This window comes from Paralichthys olivaceus, chromosome 14 (genome assembly GCF_024713975.1).
Source record: "Paralichthys olivaceus isolate ysfri-2021 chromosome 14, ASM2471397v2, whole genome shotgun sequence".
Taxonomy (NCBI): domain Eukaryota; kingdom Metazoa; phylum Chordata; class Actinopteri; order Pleuronectiformes; family Paralichthyidae; genus Paralichthys; species Paralichthys olivaceus.
In genome coordinates this window covers 4517927-4539615 of record NC_091106.1, presented here as the reverse complement: position 1 = coordinate 4539615, position 21689 = coordinate 4517927, and the positions used below count along the sequence as shown (strand labels likewise).

The 21689-nt window shown below is 41.6% G+C and overlaps 1 protein-coding gene across 3 annotated transcripts in view; it reads left to right on the top strand.

Annotated features, from left to right (window-relative positions):
- sertad2b (SERTA domain containing 2b) overlaps positions 1 to 16903 on the top strand; it is a 39122-nt gene extending 22219 nt beyond the window's left edge. For 2 of the 3 annotated variants that reach the window (XM_020094610.2, XM_069538640.1), the window contains exon 2: positions 11044 to 16903. In XM_020094610.2, the coding sequence (XP_019950169.1) occupies positions 11048 to 12325 (1278 nt within the window). In that variant the 5' untranslated portion in view covers positions 11044 to 11047 and the 3' untranslated portion in view covers positions 12326 to 16903. Of the gene's footprint in view, positions 1 to 1403; positions 1700 to 11043 lie in introns of those variants that run through there. The other variant, XM_020094601.2, reaches the window with a different exon arrangement.
- Positions 16904 to 21689: the final 4786 nt, after the last annotated feature.

Here is a 21689-nt window from a genome sequence, read left to right as displayed (position 1 = left end):
TGCCGGGCAGGACTGACATTACTGATCAGCACCAACAGTCCACAGACCCATTTCTGTCTGTGACCACATACCATCTCTGTGGCAGTAAGAAGTTTTCAGGGCATGTCAGGAAACTGTAAAAACACAGTCAGACACTGAAGATCTGTAAGATACTTGAAAATTAAAAGCATGACACTAAAAAACGTAATGTATTAGTGAGAGAATAACATGAACATTACCTCCACTTTCAAAATGTTGTTAATATGTAATTAACTTAAGAGAGAGTTACAGAATACGTGTGTGTGTGTGTGTGTGTGTGTGTGTGTGTGTGTGTGTGTGTGTGTGTGTGTGTGTGTGTGTGTGTGTGTGTGTGTGGGCGGAGCAAAGTGGACGACGCCACTTCTCGGGGCAGCTGCTCGGTTTCAGCTTCTCCTGCTACGTTCACGTGCCCCTTGGAAATTTAAATCTCCATGACAAAATGGTTCCTGTAGTGACAGTAATATTGCGGTCATTCATTGCGATGGAAGTATAACTGAGCAAATGTGTTGGCAGATTTGACGTTTGATTTAATTAATTGTAGGTTAAATATTATTTCAAAAATTGACCACAAGTCTTAAGGGGAGAGACAAATGTAGCCTGCCATCTTTAGAGTTTCTCAGAGATAGAGAATTAAAATATAAGCACAAATTAAAAGATTTAGTTATGAAGTGGTCAAAGCAACGTGCTTTTATTTACTTAAGTGCAATATTTCACCAGACATTATCCTGTTTCATACATTATAATTATGTCAAGCAAAAGTCTGCATCACATCAAATCTGCAGGGCTGAGGACTGGTTTTCCAAACCAATGCAGAAGTGCAAAAAAACTGCAAATCTACTCAGTAATGGCCACACATTTTTCACTATATAGATCCATATATAGTTATTTCATTGATTTCCACAATGCATTGTGAATAGTATTGTGTAACTATGCATTGTGCTTGCAGTGGAGAGCCAACAGGCGAGAGGGCAACTGGAACAGCCTGACCTGTCATACAAATTCAAATACAAAAATCGTTGGATTTTCCAATGGCAAACATTTTGTTAGGGTTAGGGTTGGAGCTGATAGATGTTGAAGAGCGATTACTATTTCTTAAAGAACTGCCACGAAGCAAAGAAAGATGTTGTCCGTGTTCATTCCTTCCACTCAATTCAAATGTGGCGGCAATTCTGTCGGACCAAGTCAACCAATCACAGCTCTCGTGATCTGTGTGGCCTTGACGCGTCGTTACATCTTCAGGGCGGTGCACATCAGTTTACAGCGTAGCTTGGACGCAGAAGCATGAATTGGCCTTCAGTTAGTAAGTGGGTGATATCGGACACAACATGTCCTTCCTTCAGTACAACTGTACGTGGGGTGAATTTTCTTATAACTCTCGCATTAAATCACTTTTAAAATCATGCATTTGAATAACTTGATATAATTCATACCAATATTTATAGATTCATAATTTATGCACAGTCTATGATTGCGGGATGTCAGGGCACGTGCAGCGCGCGCGTTGTCCGGCGGTCCGTGAAGGCAGCAGCGGTCCTGTGAGGAGCGCAGCAGCTTCCTCCTCCTGTCAGCGCCATTGTGTGTCAGAGTCTCCGGCAGCTCGGACGGCCCGTGTTTCTGCAGCTGACAGGACTTTAAATCGCCCTCCATGTTTCTCTCCCTCCCTCCGGCCCACCTGCACACGGTAAGACGACGCTTCCACCTTTTTCTCGAAGCAGACACAGACGAACGGAGCGGACGCGTCAAAGGACGGGGGCCAGTGTTTGTAATGAATTATAGACGCGGCGGAGGGCTGGCGTCTCCGTGCTGCTGGGCTGTAGCGGGGTCCTGGCTGAACAAAGTTTGCCTGTTAAATGTTAAATATCTCCCGTCACTCGCGGTTCCTCCATTCACCCCCGTATCCAGACCTGTGTCCCGCCCTGCCGAACACTCAGTCCGGCTTCAGAGCGGAGGCAGCGGCCGCCACTTTCCACTCCACCGCCGCGGAGGAAAGTCAGTCCCATAAACTTTTTTTTTTTTTTTTTTAAAACCCCCAAATACACGGAGAGTCCCGCTGAAACACTCGCAGCCTCTGGTGCACGCTGTTTCTCCCCAGTGGATCTTCTTATCGCTGCACCACTGAAGCTCTTCCACCTTTAACAAGTGATTTCCAAATGACATCAAATGATCGAAATGTGTTGAAATCCTCCTCCATGCACTTTTCACTGAGAGTCAGTGTGAGACCAGATGTTGTGGTGGAGGCTACATATCTGAACACAGGGCCATGTGTCAACAGAACAGGGACGTCATATTTGCATCAATGCACATTTGCAAGGACACATAGTGTATTGTATTAATTGAATTATCATTTTTCTTAAACATGAACTAGATCCTGCAGAGGGGTGTTAAGTGACTTGGTCCCCCAGTGTTTGGGACCATCTCAGCTATTGTGGTGAGTGGAGGGGGTGGGGGGGGGCGGCTCTGTTTCATAACATGCACCACAAACACAGCACCCACCCCCCCCCAACTCTGTGCTGTCACCCACAAGCTGCTCGCAGGTCACCCCAGAGGTCCCGTCTGGACCAGCACCCGCCGAACAGGAGCCAGGGCAGAGCACCCAGCATAATAGACAGATGTGATGCAGAGTTACACAACTGGGCCTCCACGGGAGATCAGCAGATAACCACAGTGGTGGTGGGGGGGAGGGTGGGTGAGAGCCTAGTTTGTGCTGAGTGGGGAACCCCTCAGGTGTCCAGGAGACATTTCCAATAAGAGACATAGCAATTAGTTTTAGTACTCTAAAGATAGATAGATAGAGAGAGAGAGAGAGAGAGAGAGATAGATAGATAGATAGAGAGATAGCTAGATAGCGAGATAGATACTTTACGAGGTAAAATAAAAGGTAGTGCAAATAGTCAATATTAATATACATATATGTCAAAATGGAAACAACATTCTGCCTTTTAGTTTTATGATGCTGCCCTTGATTATTCAAAATATTTCTAGCTCGTAGCTATTAGGTTCAGACTCAATGAATCAACATTGATCTGGGAGGAACATTTTAGAATTTGGACACACTACAACTAAAACATTTTAAACACACACACACATTATCTTTATGTTTGTTAGTCTGCCCTGATATGAAGATGTATTGGAAAGTATGGGAGAGGGGACAGCTGCAGGCTTGTAAGCGGGTTCTGATGGCTGTGGCAAGTTCCTATACAGTGTACTGCATACCTTCAGTTTCTGAATACCTGGATAAAGCTCCTAGTGCAGCCGCATGGCTTCACCGGCAGTAACCAGGCGTGTACTGCAATGATAAGGATTATACTTAAGTAATAAGGGACCTGCCTGCAGTAAGAACGATGACACTTGCAGCACTGGAGCCGGTGCTGCCGTACAAGATGGGCACTGTGGTAATAAGGCCGATGCTGCTGTTGGTACTGTACATGCTGCAGTAATAAGGCAGATCCTGCAGTAATAAGATGGGTATGACTGTGTACACCGGATATATTGAGGCTGTGGATTCCCGTAGCTCTGTCACCAGAAGTGTCAGACTGGGTTTTCTAACTGAAGAGGCTCGGTGGAGAGAGTGGAAAACTCACCTGCATGTGGACACGTCTGCTGACCTAATTCTGCTCGCTTCTTCTGCATTTTATTTATAGATTTAAGTGTGTGTGTGTGTGTGTGTGTGTGTGTGTGTGTGTGTGTGTGAGAGAGAGAGAGAGAGAGAGAGATGTAGGATGCCCGTGTGTGTCATCCTGAGTTAAAGCGAGACATGGTGTTACCTTTTTTTGGGCTGTGCCTTTAAGTAACAGCACCTTTCATTCCAAAGAACAAGTCATTAGAGTGCGAGCACCTGTCACCTCGCTCTGTTATGATTGACTCATAGTGTTTGCTGTACAGAAATGTGACGCTTGTTTGAGCATACATTCGCCATTTTCCCCTAGCTAAATAACAGCACTGAGAGGTTTTTCTAATTGTGTTGATGAGGTTCAACTAAATATTTGTAACTACAACCCCCACATAACTATATGTTCTGAACAAACTGGCAACTGAGTGTAGTTTCAACAAGTCAGGAAAGAAGGGTTTACATGTCAGTAACTCTGTTTCCTCATTCCTGACCTCTGCCCTCAATTACTCTCACATTGCTCATAATTAGAGTGTACTACGTCTCCCCCATCAAGAAAAGGGAGGATTGCTCTTTAAAAATGAATTATGATGATTTATGATTCATCAAACCTAAGGAACAAACTTCTCCAGGATCCATGATGCCCTTCAGTTTCTTTTTACGTCTTTGAATCCAACCTGGGCTTGGTCTCTCACGCCTGTGACCGGTTATTAATGGGATACTACGTGTTACGCAGTAGGAACTGTAGTGTTTTGTAACCAGTCCTGTTATTATGTAAGAGATCGTAGTGAATTGCCTGTCTGTGACCAACTGACTTTGTCATGTGAGCGTTTATGATCACTCCGAGGGAAAACAAACACGCACATGTACGCACACACACACACACACACACATTTGTAGTACACACACTCTTGTTTCCTGCCACATGATTGGCTTATTTATTTTGGTTTGGACACTCTACCATCCCTCATCCTCTGTTGTTACATAAAAACTTGTTTATTTCCACGAAATCTAAATAAAAGTGTTTTCAAGATAAATGAGACTGTTTGGGTTCATTATAAAGGGTTTCAGCTAATAACTGGGGTATATCACAATATATGCAGTTACCACTAATAGTAATCTAAACTATGATGTAGTTTTGTTTTAATTTTACTTTTAAACTTTGGCTGCAAAAGTGCTTGAAGCCACAAATGAATTTAACTTATTCACCATCACCAGATATTCACCATCACCAGGTCTCCTAACAGAATGTCCTATTTCAAACCACATAAATCACTTCTGATTTGTTCGATTGATCCATCTTGAACAGTTTCATGGTGTGATGTCCAGGTTTCAGGCTTTTGAGCACCATAGACACACAATGGGACGTGCAGCTGTTTGGAAAAGGCACATACCCTGTATTTTCCTGCGCTTGCAAAAGAGCGAGATGACGATTTCTTCAGTGAAAGAACTACTGGTGAGGTGATGATGGTGATTCTTGATGATTAAATCTGGTTGTGGTACTTCTGATGAATATCTGAAAGTTCTTTAAATATCATACAATAGTTGCGTCACTTCTATTAGTAGAGCTGTAGTACAAATAGCTGTGGTAGAAACAGTAGACATAACTATCATCATAATGTTACTGTAGCTGAAGTTGTATGTGGAAGCGTAGCTGATATTTACTGTAGTGGATCTGATCAGGCAAACACTACAACTCATTTCTTCCTCTGGGTTTGTCTGGAATGTGTTTACTAGTTCTACATTATGTATGTGTGTAACACACACACACACACACACACACACACACACACACACACACACACACACAGAGTGACTGTGGCAATGTTGTCCTCATGTGCAGGACTGGATGCATTACAGTGACGAGGGACAGCGGAGGTCCAGTCATGACTGTGAGCGGCGAGTCGGCCCGCTGTACGCCTTCATGCACATGTGAATGCTGAACTAAGCGTACGACACAGTGTTGGGTTTGCCTGCCTGCAGCAGTGCAGTGCGTAGTGTGTGTCCACACTTTGTGCATCCAGAGAACCTGAAATAGCCCGATGTAGAGGTGAGGGGGAGGGGTGGATGTGCAGTTCAGGCATGGAAACCAGCGTATCCGGTTACAGGATCATAATATCACTGCAGAGTCCATCCACTAGCACTGCACTATTGTACAACACACACACACAGACGCTCACGCTCACACACACACGCTCACTACAGGCAGCTCCTGGAGTAATATGCTCAGCCCACATGTCTGAAGTGTGGTTGCAGGTACAGTTGGCAGGCAAACGCACACATACAGTACATACAGTACATGCACACACACCTGAACTCTCCTGTAAATGTGTAAAACATTTGTGTTTTTATGTTTGACACCATCTGTTGGTGATTAGATTTATACCTTTCAGTCCTTAAAGGTCCAGTGTGTAAGATTTAGGTGAAAGGGAACTATTGGCAGAAATTGAATGAAGAATAATCCTCATGAGGTTTTCACTAGTTCATTTCATCTAAATTGTATGAATTGTAGTTTTCTTTACCCCAGAAAAGGTCCTTTATATTTAAATACTTTATATTTACATGTAGGGGACCCTCTCTATGGAGGCCGCCATGTTTTTTACATTAGTCCAGACTGGACAAACTAAACACCTTTTGAGTTTTTATGACAGTTAAAGGCTACCACAGTCTCTTTTTCATGTTTGGAAGGAGAGGGTGAGGTGAGGGGTGTTCAGCTGCAACATGCAGCTTCAACACTAGATATCACTAAATTCTACACACTGTACCTTTAACATATGTTTAAAGTAACTACTTTTTCTTTACGTTCCATTTCTCTTTTCTCTCTTAAATTAGTATTTTACCACCAAGGCCCACATCCCATATTTTTCTGTAATCTCATCTAAATAAGTTGACTCTTCAGTTTATGATGCTGTTTGATTGTATTTTGTTGTTCCCAATTGTTGTTAATTCTCATCAGTTACATGAGACAATGAGACAGGCTTTGTGGTTGTAGAAACATTTCAGAGTTTGTTATTTTTTTGTTTTCTGTTTTTGCAAGATTAATTCTATGATGAGAGAAGAAAGACCAAAATTCTGCAAAAAACATTTAACTAAATGTCTTAATTATCATGACACAGTTGAAGAAAATTAAAGGTCAATAATGAACTTTTGTTAAAGTAAAACCTTTTTCAGTTTGAGCTTTCAGCCTCTGATATGATGCAGGTTGATTTGATTCATTGATTGATGAGTACTAGTCTCTATTGTATGCACTGAATACTCATCATGCTTGCCAACATTTGAAGGTAATGACGATTGGGAGGAAAAAAGATCTATAACTTCAGTCCAAAAATATCAGTATCAGCACTGACCTTCAAAAACTGCAGGTTGGTTGGTTTCTGGTTATATTTGTTTGCTTTTTCGTTTGAAGGTCTCAAGAGGCTTTTTCCAAAATAAAGCTCAAGGAAAACCTTGGAAAAAGGTCATTTTAAGACACTACTTTGCGAGACAGTTGACAACAGCGTGTTAAGTCACAGTGACCTTGAGTGACGACTGTGATGACTGTGGCTCCATTTTGGAACAGGGTCCTCCTTCGCCGCTCTGCGTTATCGGCTTGACTCATTTATTATTCTTACTTTGACTTTTTCTTCTCCTGGTGTGATCATCTCTAGACATGGCTCATATGGTGTAGGACGGCTCTGGGCCTGTGAACTTTGACAGTCAGTGGAAGGAGGCGGGAGGGTGAGAGCCTAAGACCGGAGGGAGGATGAAAAAGAAAAGATGGAAAAGAGAAAAGTGTGAGCGAAGAGGAGAAGAGGTGGAGGAGAAGGAAAGGGAAGAGGAGGATAATGAAGTGGAATGTAAGGGGTGGGGCACCTCTGGTATGTTAGCCCGGTTAGCCCCGCTCTGTGTGTGTCTGAGTGTGTTTTGTGTGCGTGTGTGTGTGTGAGTGTGTTTCTGTGTGCGTGCGTGTGTGTGCGTGTGTGTGATACTAAACACACTGCCATGAGTCAGTGAGTCAGACATGTGCAGCTGCTTCAGCTCTCAATCACACACCCGCAAACTGCTTTGAAACTAACTCTGTTGCTCACTCTTTGATTCTCTCTGTTTCTCTCTGTAACGCCATTTTCCTAGAAGTGCCATACACTGCTGCAATGAAACATCACCATTATTTAAATTAACATACATGTAAATGAATATTTAATCAAGTTTCTTAGCACCAAAGAAGTGCTAAAAGTCTGGAGCCTCTTTAGTGCTTCTACTATGGGTTTAAAAATTTTTCTGGTTCTCTGTAGCTCACATTTAGCACTGAGGTGTTTCTGCTCTGCACCTCCCAGAGCTCAGCTCTCAATCAGACAACACAGGCATAGCTGCCATCTCTTCTTTGGTTATGAAAATGACGGAGAAAAAAATGATGAATAATTCAGGTAACTGGTGCCAGGATTCTCTTATTAAGACATGCACCCATGTCCTTTTTCTTCATGTGTGTCCAGCCTGAACTCACAACTCCAAACGTCAGCATGAAACAAACACTAAATATTCAGAATTTATGCTGTTTTGTACAAAACCTTTTTGGGGTTTCAATTGTTGTTCTACTTTGAGCTAAATACTCACCTGAAAACATCACAAAAGCCATCTTAAATTCCCACAGAAGCAGGAAGTAATGATCTACATGCTGTGTAAAACAGTATAAAAACATTTTTTTAATATACACCTCCTATGATAAATAAACATTTTCTATATATTATTTTGTATTTGCTTTATTCTTATTGCAGTTGAAGTATCCATCAATTGGTAAAGTTAACATGTGTTGATTTTTGTAATGCAGTAAAGAAAACCTCTTTTTAAACCAGGGACAGCACAAAGGGAGCTTTATGGGCTTATTCCTCAACATGTATAAGTTGCGGAATTAATAATGTTTAATGTTATTCATCCTATATTTAACTATTAAGATATAATATGTCTTCTGCCAGGGAGTCCTGGTTAAGATTGGCAGCTATGAAGTAAGAAAAGGTTCAAATATAAATACAGGCAGGGACAAATAACACAAACAAAAACATACTAAAACACAGCAAATGAGATTAATAACAAAGAACAGACATAGGAACATATAGAAACTGTAACAATATAAAATATATATGTAAAATATTTTGTAACGTATTCTAAACTTGGAATTGTTGTTCATAAGAAAGATGGATTTTTTCCCCTTGAAATATTTTAGTTTACATTTTCTTGACATGAAAACATTACTACCAAGGATCGCTTTGTGTTTCATATAACATGAGAAGGACATTTTAAAATTAAACAGTTTTTCCAAAAAATCATCCACACTTCTGTACTGGAATCTCTTCTTCTGTCTTAATGACCAGCATATGTCAATACCAATATAAAACTCTTTATAGTGCTCTGATGCTAATATAGTTGTAGCATAAAATATTTTAGTCTTTTCTGTCATGGCAGCTGTCACACTGTTGATGTCAATTGCAGCTTTTATTTTGCTAGGTCTCAACATCACTCATAAAATTGAAATTTAATGAATGAGTCTGATTGATAAAGTTAAAGGAATAGTTCAAAATGTATGGGGAACTTATTATTATATTATTTGCTGTCTTGTTTAGAGATAGGTTTGAAAGTCATGACCAGTCTCTTACTGTATATCTGTGTGTTAGCTATGAATGGAATATAAGGCCAGGAGGTGGTTTACGTAGCAGAGCATAGCTTAGCAACTAATGCTTTATTCATTATAGAGAAGAGATGAACAAATGACAGTTGTTTGAATCGAAATATAACTGACTTGACTCAATAAGATAGTTTGTTGAACATTCACAGTACCTTAAAATACTAGAGACAGTCACACTGAAAAGTTGAATCAACAATCAACAGTTTATAACCAGTGCCTTGGACAGTGAGGACTCTGAGTGACAGTGTTTTAGCAAATGTTTTAACATGTAATAATGTTGCACTCCTAGTTGCCCAAGGTAAAGAAAACCAAATGTTCAATACAAACGGCCAATGACAACAAAATCTTACTATGAAACTCTGTATGTACATTGAATGATCCAACAGACCGGCACCACATATGAGCTAATTCAAAAACTTTTGGTTATAGAGCAGTTGGGGTTCAGTGCCTTGCTCATAGGCAGCGCAGCAGTAGTTTTATTTGAGAGAGGAGTGAGTGTTGCTCATTCACCTCCCGCTTCTTCCACACCAATCTCTCACCTAGTCCTTCACTTCCTCCTCTCACTTCTCCTCCTCTTCTTCCTCCTCTTCCTTCCTGCCCCCCCCCCTCCCCTTGTCCCTCCCTCTTCCTCCTCCTCTTCTCCCCCATCCCATTCTTTGTCATCTCTTTGGGTGAATTCCCAGCTGACTCTGTTTGTCATGGCAACCAACCAGTCGTGGTGACTGGGCCTGCAGCTCACACTTCCTGTGTGTGTGTGTGTGTGTGTGTGTATGAGGAGAGGCATGCGCGGTGTGTGTGTCTGTGTGTGTGTGTTTTTGTGTGTGTGTGTGTGTGTGTAGACAGCAACTGGCTGCATGAGCCTGTCAGCCTGGATTAGAGTCAAACACACTGCAGCGATGCCTTCTTTCTTTCTTTCTTTCTCTCTCTCTCTCTCTCTCTCTCTCTCTCTCTTTCTTTCTTCACCATCAGATAGTTTGATCTGTAGAGGCATATATTATTTCACTATGGGAATATATTCATATATTCTAAGGGAATAACCGAGACCCCCCCCCCCCCCCCGCCACACACACACATACACAGTATACCCCCCACCGCCCTGCCCCACCCCCTCACCCTGTAACGCAATGTGCTATTCCAATATGGCAGGGGAGGTGGAGGGGGCTGGGCTTTAAATCTGGACTATGATCCTGTGGTACAGCAGGGAACGCTACTATTACATAACTTGGTGTGTGTGTGTCTGTGTGTGTGTGTTTGTGTGTGCTGAGGTTCACTATGTGGTGGCAAGGTTCCCAATGCAGCTGCTCTTGGTTTCAATGTATGTTTTTGTAAATCCCTTGTTGCAGTCAGCTTGTTGCTTTAAAGCAGCTTCTTGAATCACCACGGTTAAGCTACTACTGGGTTTCAGTCTGAAAACTTCTCTGGTGAATAAACGGTCTCTGTGGTTCAGTGAGATGACACTGATCATCTAATGCTGACATCCAGCTGTACTCTTGATTTGATCAACACACCAAAAGGTCAAAAGTCAGGAATGGATAATCAGAATTTTGAGCTTTAGTGAGCATCACACATTTCACTGACATAGAAATTACATAATTAACAATCCAGCAAGGAAGAAGAACTTTGAATTTGTCACAGGAAGTCATGAGAAAGTCCAGTGGAGGGGGGTTGAATCAGTCACTGAATGAATTAGTTGAATCAGTTTTTTTTCTGAATTTCTTAAGTCCAGCGATAAATCAACTCTTGTCTCCTGTCTTTCTTCCAGATATATGTTCGGTAAAGGTGCGAAGCGGAAGCTGGACGAGGATGAAGAGGGGCTGGAAGGCAAAACGCTGGAGGCGGCGGTGGCGGGAGGGGGACTAAGCCTCGGCCCAGAGGGCCTGTCTAAGGTTTCCTACACCCTGCAGCGCCAGACCATCTTCAACATCTCGCTGATGAAGCTTTACAGCCAGCGGCCGCTTGGCGAGCCCAGCCTGGAGCGCCGTGTCCTCATCAACAACATGTTGCGACGCATCCAGGATGAACTCAAGCAGGAGGGCTCACTGCGGCCGCTACTCCTGCCACCGTCGCCACCACCCGATGACCCCATGGATGAGGGCTTCCGTGAGGCGCCGCCCTCCTTTGGGGTTTTATCAGCAACAGCAGCAGCACAGGTATCCCAGCCGTCTGCGTTGTTGATGCCGGCGATCGCTCCACCGCCTTCACCCCACCCAATGGTGCCTCCCAACTGCCAGGCATCCCAAGCATGTCCCAGCCGTGCAGAGGCCTGCCTTGCCCCTCTGGAAGCCTGCCTCACTCCAGCCTCGTTACTGGAGGAGGATGGAGGAGATTCAACCTTTTGTGCTCCATCCCCACCCACTCCTCCTCTGTCGCCTCCCCCAGCGCAGTCTCCCACATTACCTTTGGCACTTCTGAGCCAGGTGTCCCCCAGGATCCCTGTGCCTCCCCCGTCCAGTGACAGTTTCCCCTCCACGCTGGGTGACATAGAGTTGGGTCCTCCCACAGCCATAACAAGGACAGCAGCAGCTAATACTATGACCGTGACTACCTCCCCAGCTCCCACGCCACTCACCCGGCCCTCCCAGTTAGCACCCCTTTCCCAACTCAGAGACTGCAGGACCATGGGCTCTAAACCAGAGGCAGCTAGCGTCTTGCTAGCTGAAGCTCGCTGCACCGAGCTCCGGCCAATGGACACTCTGCCCACACTGCCCCCTGGTGGCTTAGTAGACATTTCCTCATGTCCCTCCTCACCTCCTTCCTCTGCCTCACCCTCGGGGTTTCTCTCAGACTTGGCGCTGGACGATGTCCTGTTTGCCGACATTGACACGTCCATGTATGACTTTGACCCCTGTACAACAACGGGGGCTGTAGGCGTGGCGGCAAGTGGGGGCCTTGCCAAACTGTCACCAGTGGTGACGACAGACGACCTCCTCAAATCGCTTGCGTCACCATACAGCGGCTCCGCCCCGCAGGTTTCAGCCAATCAGCCTTTTAAAATTGATCTGACAGAACTGGACCACATCATGGAGGTGTTGGTGGGGTCGTGACTCACGGACACCAACACGTCAGAAACCAAGAAGTTTGATCTGGAGAACAGACTGGAATGAAAAGTTGGGATCGCTTTGGGGGTCGTTTTATATGTTTGTTTGTTTTTAAACTTTGTTCAAAGATCGGTAATTGTAAACATCGATGGTGATGTCAATTCGTACTACTTTGACAACTACTACTACTACACAACACTGTGCATGCACTGTGCTCGCCTTTCCAAATATGGAAATGAAGTAACTGGGAAACAAAGACACAAATACGTTTGTATTTCTATACTTGTGAGGACCTCCATTGACTCCTTTCATTCCCTAACTATAATTTCAACCTAGTCCTAGTTCCAGTCTTTAACCTGAACCTAAGCCTTAACCCCACAGAGTAACTGTAAATAGACAAAATATAGAGGACTGTCACATTGTCCTCATTCTCGAGGACTCTGCAGTCATTATATCCTTGTGAGGACTTTTACTTCTCACAGGTAAAGAAATACAAGTGAACACACACACACACTGAATCCATGGCTTTTAGCAGATGAGTGCCTTTCAAAATGACCACTTATTCAATTCCTGTTTTTTACAGTATTTTTTTCTTTTCTAGTCTTTTCACTTCAACAGCCTAGCGAGGTCACTCGTCGATGTTGTTTTTTTTAAATTATTGTATTGTATTAGAACTATAATTATGGAGGGTAATTTCTCATGATCAAATAATAATTATTTAATCTTTATCTTATTGTAGATGCTTTGTTTTATTTGTTAAGCAAGCATAAAAAAGGTTTTACGAGAAAGACATTGTTTTACCAGTGTGCTACATTACATATTAGCTCAGCTTTATAATTACGCTTTGGGATTAGCTCTTAAAAACATTGCCTAGTTGTTTGTTAAACTGTTGGTTGAAGGAGATGTCTGTTCTTGTACACATCTTGTCTATGAATTCAGTTCAGGACTTTTTTTTTTTATTGGCAGACACATAACTGTGCTGGATGCTATTTTACATGAGCTCGGGCATATGGGTTAGTTATCATGCTTCAGTTACAGCAGAATTCAAATGAGCTACACCCACAGGAAAGCTGGATGTGTTTACATGGGAAGCGGAGCAGCGCCAGCACCGACTCTTCCCTCCCAGTCACATGTAGATGACCTGAAAAGTGGAACCTAAGCACACACTGTGGGCTCTTAACACATGTTCAATCTGGACCCAAAACAACGAGCACAGATTGCAGGGGAAGTCACTGTGGCTCCAGAGTGACTCCGTGGAATTTCTTAGAATCACACAAAGAAAGTTGATATTTTTGTGGAAAATGTCTTATTTCTGGTTTGGGTCACATGGAATTAGCATCATGAGTGACAGACAAATTACAGCACAGCATACAGTATTACACACACGCTGTATATGCAGAGTATGTTTACCTATGTCAAGAATGGGAGCTCTAAATGCCAAATCTCAGAGCTCCTCTGTACATCGTGCACCACAGTGCTGAGGCTGACCACAGAGCTCATTGATGATTTAAACACATACGATAACAGGAGGGCTAAATCCATCTCGTAAATAATTTGAATGTGTATTTCCACTGAGGTAGGAAACTCAATCTGCAACCATGCAAAAGACTCTAAACGCAACCTCCCCTGCACACAGCCTTATGCATGATATTTAGAACTAAATGACTAAATGTGATTGCAAAGTCCAGCATCGCAGATAATGGTCTCATTAGAATCTTAAAGTATCTATATTAGGTATAAATTCTGTACTAGTCAAATGCTGTGTCCACGATTGAGCCTTTTCTTGGGAATGCTATCGGTTAAAACTGAAACTCCTTTTCACACACATTTCCTTACTCGAGTCACACATGTGGATATTGGCTGTGATGCTTACTGGATAAAAATGCATGGAGGTGCTTGTGGGGCAGGGACAAAAGGCTGAGAACTGCTGTGTCACCCAAGGCCCGATCAGATGCCGCGCTGCCTTTTTTTCTTCCGTGGAAGCCAACACTTTCAAAAAAATAGAGCAATGCAGGACTTTTTTTTTTTTTTTCTACTGTTGCTAGGCAACCATCAAATCACCTGTCTTAGGTATAACAGATTTTGTTGTGAAGTAAACTCACAGATCTATGCATGATATTTAAATGTATAAGCTACAGGCAGAGGGGACCTGCTCTGGCTCCTATAGAGGATGAAAGGCTGCTTTTGAATAATATACTTGGCATAGGGAGACGAATCAGAAAAGACTAACTTTATGCAAGCGATACCATTTGTACAGTTAAAATAAATGAAATCAACTCACCTGAAATGTTAAGCACAGCACCAACTTGAATCCACGCCTGCTGTTTTCTGTGCCACAGCCACCTCTAGTTTCTCCTCCATCAATGCTGTTTCCAATCAAAGGCATGCAATTCTAAATTTATCAGATTGGACAACAGGCATAATTTACAAGCAACCCATTCTGAAATGGGCGAACACAGCTGTATGTTGACTGTAAGAAAAGGCGTGAAGTGGACACAAGCGTTTGCTATCTGCAGATGTAAACATTTTTTCAAAGCAGTTGCGGAACCACGAGGTACTTCAGATTTTAACCATCTTCAAATTGTATTCCAAAGTTTCTACAACAAAACAAAAAGAATACAATATTAAAAAAAGACAGAAGCAATGACTTAGCAGCTCCTCTCTTGTACAGTAATTAAGCAGTGCAATCAGATTTTAAGGCTCTAAATTTACCCTGGGATTCTTTTATTCTAGGATCAGTCGTCATTCATGTTCAATGCATTTCAGCTGTTGGCTGAATATTTGTGCAAAGCAGGGTCTTTTCAAAGCTGCATTCATTGATATTTTTGTGCCATTTCTTAATGTATTACCACTTGTGTTACGATATATTGCTTGTTAACTAATACACATTAATGTTAATTTATTCCCATGTCTCTTGCCACCTGGTAACTTACTTTCCTTTTTGCTCCTTTGTGGTCTCCATGAACGCCCGAAGGAAACACTAGCTGGTACATGAATGCTCCTCTATGCCCACCCGCTAATCTCTAGATTTCTCTGCAAGTGGTTGCTTTTAGATAGTTTATCAGAGCTTTTTCAATAAAAGCAACTCCCAGAGCGATGAGCTAAAAGTAACTGAATGTTCCTTCTAATGAAGCGAAACTGAAAGTTGTGCGAGTTTATTACTGTAAACAACATCTTGCACATCATGCATTATAGTTTTTCTATGAATATAAACATATTAATGAATGCAGCTTTAATGTGCACATTGCATCTACATTTGTTTGGATATTCACAGCAATATAAGACAGATACACCTTAGACTGACACAACACATGGTCCTGAAAAGCAGGGTTTCTCACCAACAGCTTTTTATTTTACGTCACAAAATATTAAGTAACTATTAAACACAAGAAACCCTCAACGCCTCTGTGTCTCTCAGCACAGCCTTTCCATGGTGTAAAACGGTCTGATAATGGTATTTCTAGCAGAGGTCCCAGCTGGTGGGACTCAGTAGTTGTTAATGGGACAGAATGTGTTATCTGCATTACAGCCTGACTCATCTTCCTGTGGCAGCCAACAGCACTGAGGCTTTAAAACTCAAACAGTGGAGAATCATTGGTTCATGAGTTCCCAGACTATTGACACTTGACCTCAGCTCGTATGTGTATGACCTGCAATGAACTGAATTCAGAGTGTGTGAGCCGAGCAGACAGCAGCACCAACTCATGTTGTGTATAGACGACTGTGTCTTGTTTCTTTCACTATGTTTGAATTTTGGAGTGCTTGTTTTTTTTTTTTTTTTTGTCAATGAAGTTATTTATTCATATAGTTTTTTTTTTCTTTTTTGTGTAAATATATTTATTTTGGATGTGAAGTGAACATTTGGATTGTAAATGCGTGTACAGAATGTGTGGTAGGAATGTACTTCAGATAGGAATGTATCTGAGTGTGGAATTATGGGTGGAAGCCATTTTTTTTATATACATCGGTAGTTATATTATCTTGTTTATTTGTTTGTTTGTTGCTACGTTATTGATTTTTTTTTTGTGGGTCGGCAGCCACAACTTTTTACACCTTTTTGTACTCGTCTTTTTTTTGTTAATCAGTTTTTCCAGTTGAAGGCGAACAGTTAATGCAGCAATACTCAAAAACCCGTCTCCAACCTTCAGATGTCAAGACTCCAAAGCCTGTCATAGACGCTTCAATGCCAAAAGTAATGTACATAGTATGAACAACATTCGAGCTCCTGAGACTTTTTTGATCAGTGTTTGTTACCGAACCTGTTGAGTCAGCCGGGGGAAGACTGAGCACGGTCGAGGCTGACTCTATACGAAGGCTGTATTTTACACAGACCTCAGAGCTGTGCCTTTTTCTATGCAATAGAACACAGAGAGAGAAACTATCAGCTGATCACTGTATTGGCATCTAAATGTCGACTGCATACACATTGGTATATGTACAGTCCACATTTGAATCCTGATATATATACATGTATATATGAGATAAATGGACAGCTGTCTGTGAATTTAAAACAGTCTTACTTTTGTAGTTTTATATATATATATATATATAAATATATATATATACAATAAACTGTAAAAAGAGCCTTGTCTTGTGTCGTCTCACTTTCTGATGTTGTTTGACACTTTGTTATTTGATGTGCATTTACACAAACACACTAACGGTTATGTAAAATTAGCTGAGGTTAGTTTGTGCTTTTAATACTTGATTCTGCAATGACAAAATAATCTCAACTCAACACTCCATAGCTATTTCCTTAGCTGTCAGTTGCTTCTCACCATCACGTGACCAGTCGTGCAAAACATCCCTTACACAACAAAATATTCAAAACTGAATTGATGCTATTTATAGTTTGTGCTTTTAGAGGAGTCTGTACTTAAAATCCGTTCCCCCACCCTGACAATGATGCACTGTTAAAGCCAGAGTGTAATTAAAACAAGAAAGTGAGGGTAGATCAGATAGATAGATGAATCTGGACCAACTCATTTAGAATGTGTAAAAAAAAAGGATAGTGAGGTTTAATCTTAAAGGGATAGTTCACCGAAAAATGAAAATGTACTCATTATCTACTCACCACTATCCCGATGGAGGGGTGTGTGAAGTGTTTGAGTCCACAAAACACTTTTGGATACTCAGGGGTAAACAGTGATGCAGCCAAATCTAATACAATTGAAATAAATGGCGACTCCTTCAAATATAAAAGGAAAACTACAGAAAAGAAACACAAAATGCCTTAATACTGCTCCTGTTGTGTCATCCAAGTGTCCAGAGGACCTTCGAAAGAATAGATGATAAGTGAATTTTCATTTTTCAGTGACTTATCCCTTCAATTTTGAAATTCAGTCTTGGGCTTAGAAGCAGCATTATGGCCAAAAAAAGGGTTAGGGTTAAATACATTCTGTTAGATGTTCCTGGTGCTTCACTCCACCTGGCTTTGTTTAGTGGATGGTGTTTCTCAGGTTTTATTAAAATGGTTCGGCTTGTTATCACGTTACAGTAAGTATGGAACCAGTGATAACAGGTGGTCGTGTGCAGTGTATGTGGAGGAAAGCCATGGGATGTGCCTCACAAACACAAGTAAGTGAATTAATATGTGAATAAAATTGATTATAAAGTGATTGCTTAAGTAAAGATGAAGAACTGATAATCATCTCACAACTGCATCATTATGTAAATGTAAAGGATTATATTCCTCTCACCCTCATGATATTTAATGATGTTCAGCATCTTTTGGCTCCATGCAGCCCCTGTGACCCTTAAAGGTGAAGTGATTTAGATAACAGATGTCTCAAAGGGATGAAGGGATGAATGGTCAGCATCTGAGGGTAATCCTGTTTTTTTTTCTTTTTGGAAATTCATGTTCACACGCTCCTCAGAACATGCTACTAGGTGACCATTTTCTAAGCCTCCAGAGCCCCTTAACGTTTGTCGTGCACACATCTCCCCTGAGGTACTGGCCACAGGGGGCAGAGCAGCCACGCATCGTCTGAACAGATTACAGGAACCTCAATCTGCAGAGCAAAGCACCTCAGCTCCCGTCAGACTAGACAGGCTCTCTCCCTTCACTCAAGCTCAGAGTGCATTACGCCTGATGCCCTGTCCCGTCGCCCAAAAACATGATCCCTTCACCCTTCACCTGGGAGCAGCCCCTTTGTCCCAGCCCCTCTCCTCTCTCAGCTTCTCCTTATAGGCTATTCCTCCAGACTGACATGTTATTCAGGTGCGACTCTCACCCTGTCCTTCACCTGTCAACACTTCTGCTGCTCCAGCGTGGGGGCTGATGTTCAGGAGCTTGTGGCTGTCTGTCCCGTCTGATCCCAGCACAAGGTCTCTCATCAGGTGCTGGCTGGGTATTTAAAGGGTGTTGTCTCCGATGATAAAAAAAAAAAAAAAAATCATCTCACAGTTCTTTTCCAGTGCAGCAGGCGGCAGATGTCCCTCTCTGATAAACCTGCTGTAAACTACATGCTCAGCACCACATCACAGGCAGGTAAACATAGTTACTAGAGCTTTGAATAAAGATATATTGAACTCTGGACTTATGGACATGTGGTGAACGTTCCTTTGTTATCACTGAACTATTATATTATGTATGATTTCATGCCAAACAATCTAAACTAAACACTACAATAAGCATCAGCTGCATGATTAAATCTAATAGTCAACTCAGCTCATTGATAGATGGATAGATAGATAGATGCATCGATGGATGGACGGACTGACAGACAGATAGCTAGACAGACAGACAGACAGACAGACAGATAGATAGATAGATAGATAGATAGATAGATAGATAGATAGATAGATAGATAAATAGATAGATAGATGCATCAATGGATGGACAGACTGACAAACAGACAGATAGCTAGATAGAGAGAGAGAAAGATAGATAGATAGATAGATAGATAGATAGATAGATAGATAGATAGATAGATAGATAGATAGATAGATAGACAGACAGACAGACAGATCGATAGATAGATAGATGCATCGATTGATGGACAGATGGACGGACGGACAGACAGATAGATAGATAGATAGATAGATAGATAGATAGATAGATGGATGGATGGACGGACGGATATATAGGTAGATAGACAGATAGATGACGTTCCCTTTTTGACTCATCTGATCATTTCTAAATTGTTTCAAGTCTCCACCATTAACCGTGAGTCTTAAATGCTCACACATTGTAGGTGCAGGGTTCGTCCATACACAGCATGTAGCAACGCATCCACAGGTTTCTGCTAAATCAGTGTGTGAATCAGAGTTCACTTGTTACTGCAGAGAACAAGGATTTTACAGAGCTGCATCCCATCCATCACATCAGGGTCATCAGGGTGGATCACACTGCCTGGATCAGATTTGATCTTTAATAAATGTTGGTACCAGCTCCATTATAAAGCTCAGCCTGTGTCTTTTTTTTCCTCCTTCTAGTTCACAGCGGCACAGAGCCAACATTTGCCACTGTTAAACAGCCACGACTCCTGATCCGCCGGCCGGGGTTATTTCCAGCATTCAGGCCACACAGCTGTGAGGGGAAGGGGGACAGTCTGTCTCTATTGGCGGAGGGAGGGAAAGTTTAGCTCAACTTAGCAACAGTGGAGCTGAGGTCACTGAGGACAACACAGATGACAGCACCAGAGGCAACGAGACAGAGGGCTGCTTCTCTCTCTGTCTGTCGTCTAGGTACTGCTCCTCATTTGGATTGTACAGCGATTCTCATTAAAACATGACAGTCCTCTGAGTATTCTTCCATAAAACGCTCTGCTGATTCTTTTTTTGCCTGTCAGTTTTTTCTTTAAAAGTTACCCAACGAAAAAACAGCAAAACTCAGTAAAAGGTTCAATCAGTCAAAAATATAAGATATTATAATCAATAATTAATACTGTCAGCGGACAGAGAGCAAACTGAAATATAGTGTTGCCACATAAAAGAGAAGATTTCACTCCAACAACATGAACTGTTTAAAAAATAATAAGACAGAGAACATAAAAAACAAACACTAATACAAAATCTAAAATGTTTGTTAGGACTGGAACATACATTACCAACAATGCAACTTGACCACTGAGAGTTCACTGAAAAACCTGCGGAACAGACTTTGATGGGTAAAATCAGTGGAGATCCCATTTAACACCCTGACTCATCTACCCTCTGTCACTTTTGAAATTTCGTTTGAAATATTACTATTTTATTTTATTTTATTTTATTTTATCAGCCTAATCTTAGGAGCAGTTAACACCATTTCATTTCCATTTGGTATTTAATAATAATAATAATAATAATAATAATAATAATAATAATAATAATAATAAGAAGAAGAAGAAGAAGAAGAAGAAGAGTGAAAGGAAAGAACCCCCCAGCCAAAACTATTAGGATGATGATTATTGATCATTGATTATTGATTATAAATCAATGATAATATTTTTGTTGTTATTATTATCATGAACAACTTTACGTATACAGCATATTTCATTCAAAAAGAATGCGTTAGTAAAACTTATTACCTTTGTCTGCTGTGTGGATAATACTAAAACTATATGCATACTGTAGCGCCATCTCGTGGTGGAAACGCGGAGGTGCAGCTCGGTTTCACGTGTGGGCAGATGTCAGAGGTGAGCAGAGAGCTGACCATGGTCCTGACTCTGGCCTCCAGCAGGTGGACAGTCAGACCAGAGGTTTGTCAAATGTTTCAGAAGAACGACACATGAATGAAGTAACACATTTAATGATCAATCAGGATTTCTTACACATAACGTTGCCAATGACCCATAATCATTTTTCTTTGTGAGTCAGTGTGATTTAAAGTCATGACCGGTGTGTGAACACATCACACTTTAGATGTGTGTTGGATGTTTTATGGGTTCAGTTCAATTCAATTCAGTTTTATTTTTAAAGCATCAAATCTCAATTTCAGTCTCAAGGCACTTTCAGATTGAGACTTTAGAATAATATAGAGAAACCCAACAGTCCAGGGTGTAAGATTTAGGGGAAAGTGATCTATTGGCAGAAATTGAATATAATTAATCCTAGTGATGATTTCACCGGTGTGATTTATCTAAATTGTACAAACTGTTGTTTTCTTTACCCTAGAATGGGCCCTTTGTATTTAAATACTTTTTATTTACATCTGGAGTGGATCCTCTCTACGGAGGCTGCCATGCGTTTTACAGTCGTCCAATCTGGACAAACTAAACAGCTTTTGAGTTTCTATGACAACTGAAGGTTTTCACAGGTTCTCTGTCATGTTTGGAAGAGGAGAGAGATATGAGGGGCATTCAGCAGCAACATGCAACTTCACCATTAGATGTCATTAAATTCCACACACTGAACCTTTAAATAATTAATCTGGAAAAAAAAAGGTGAA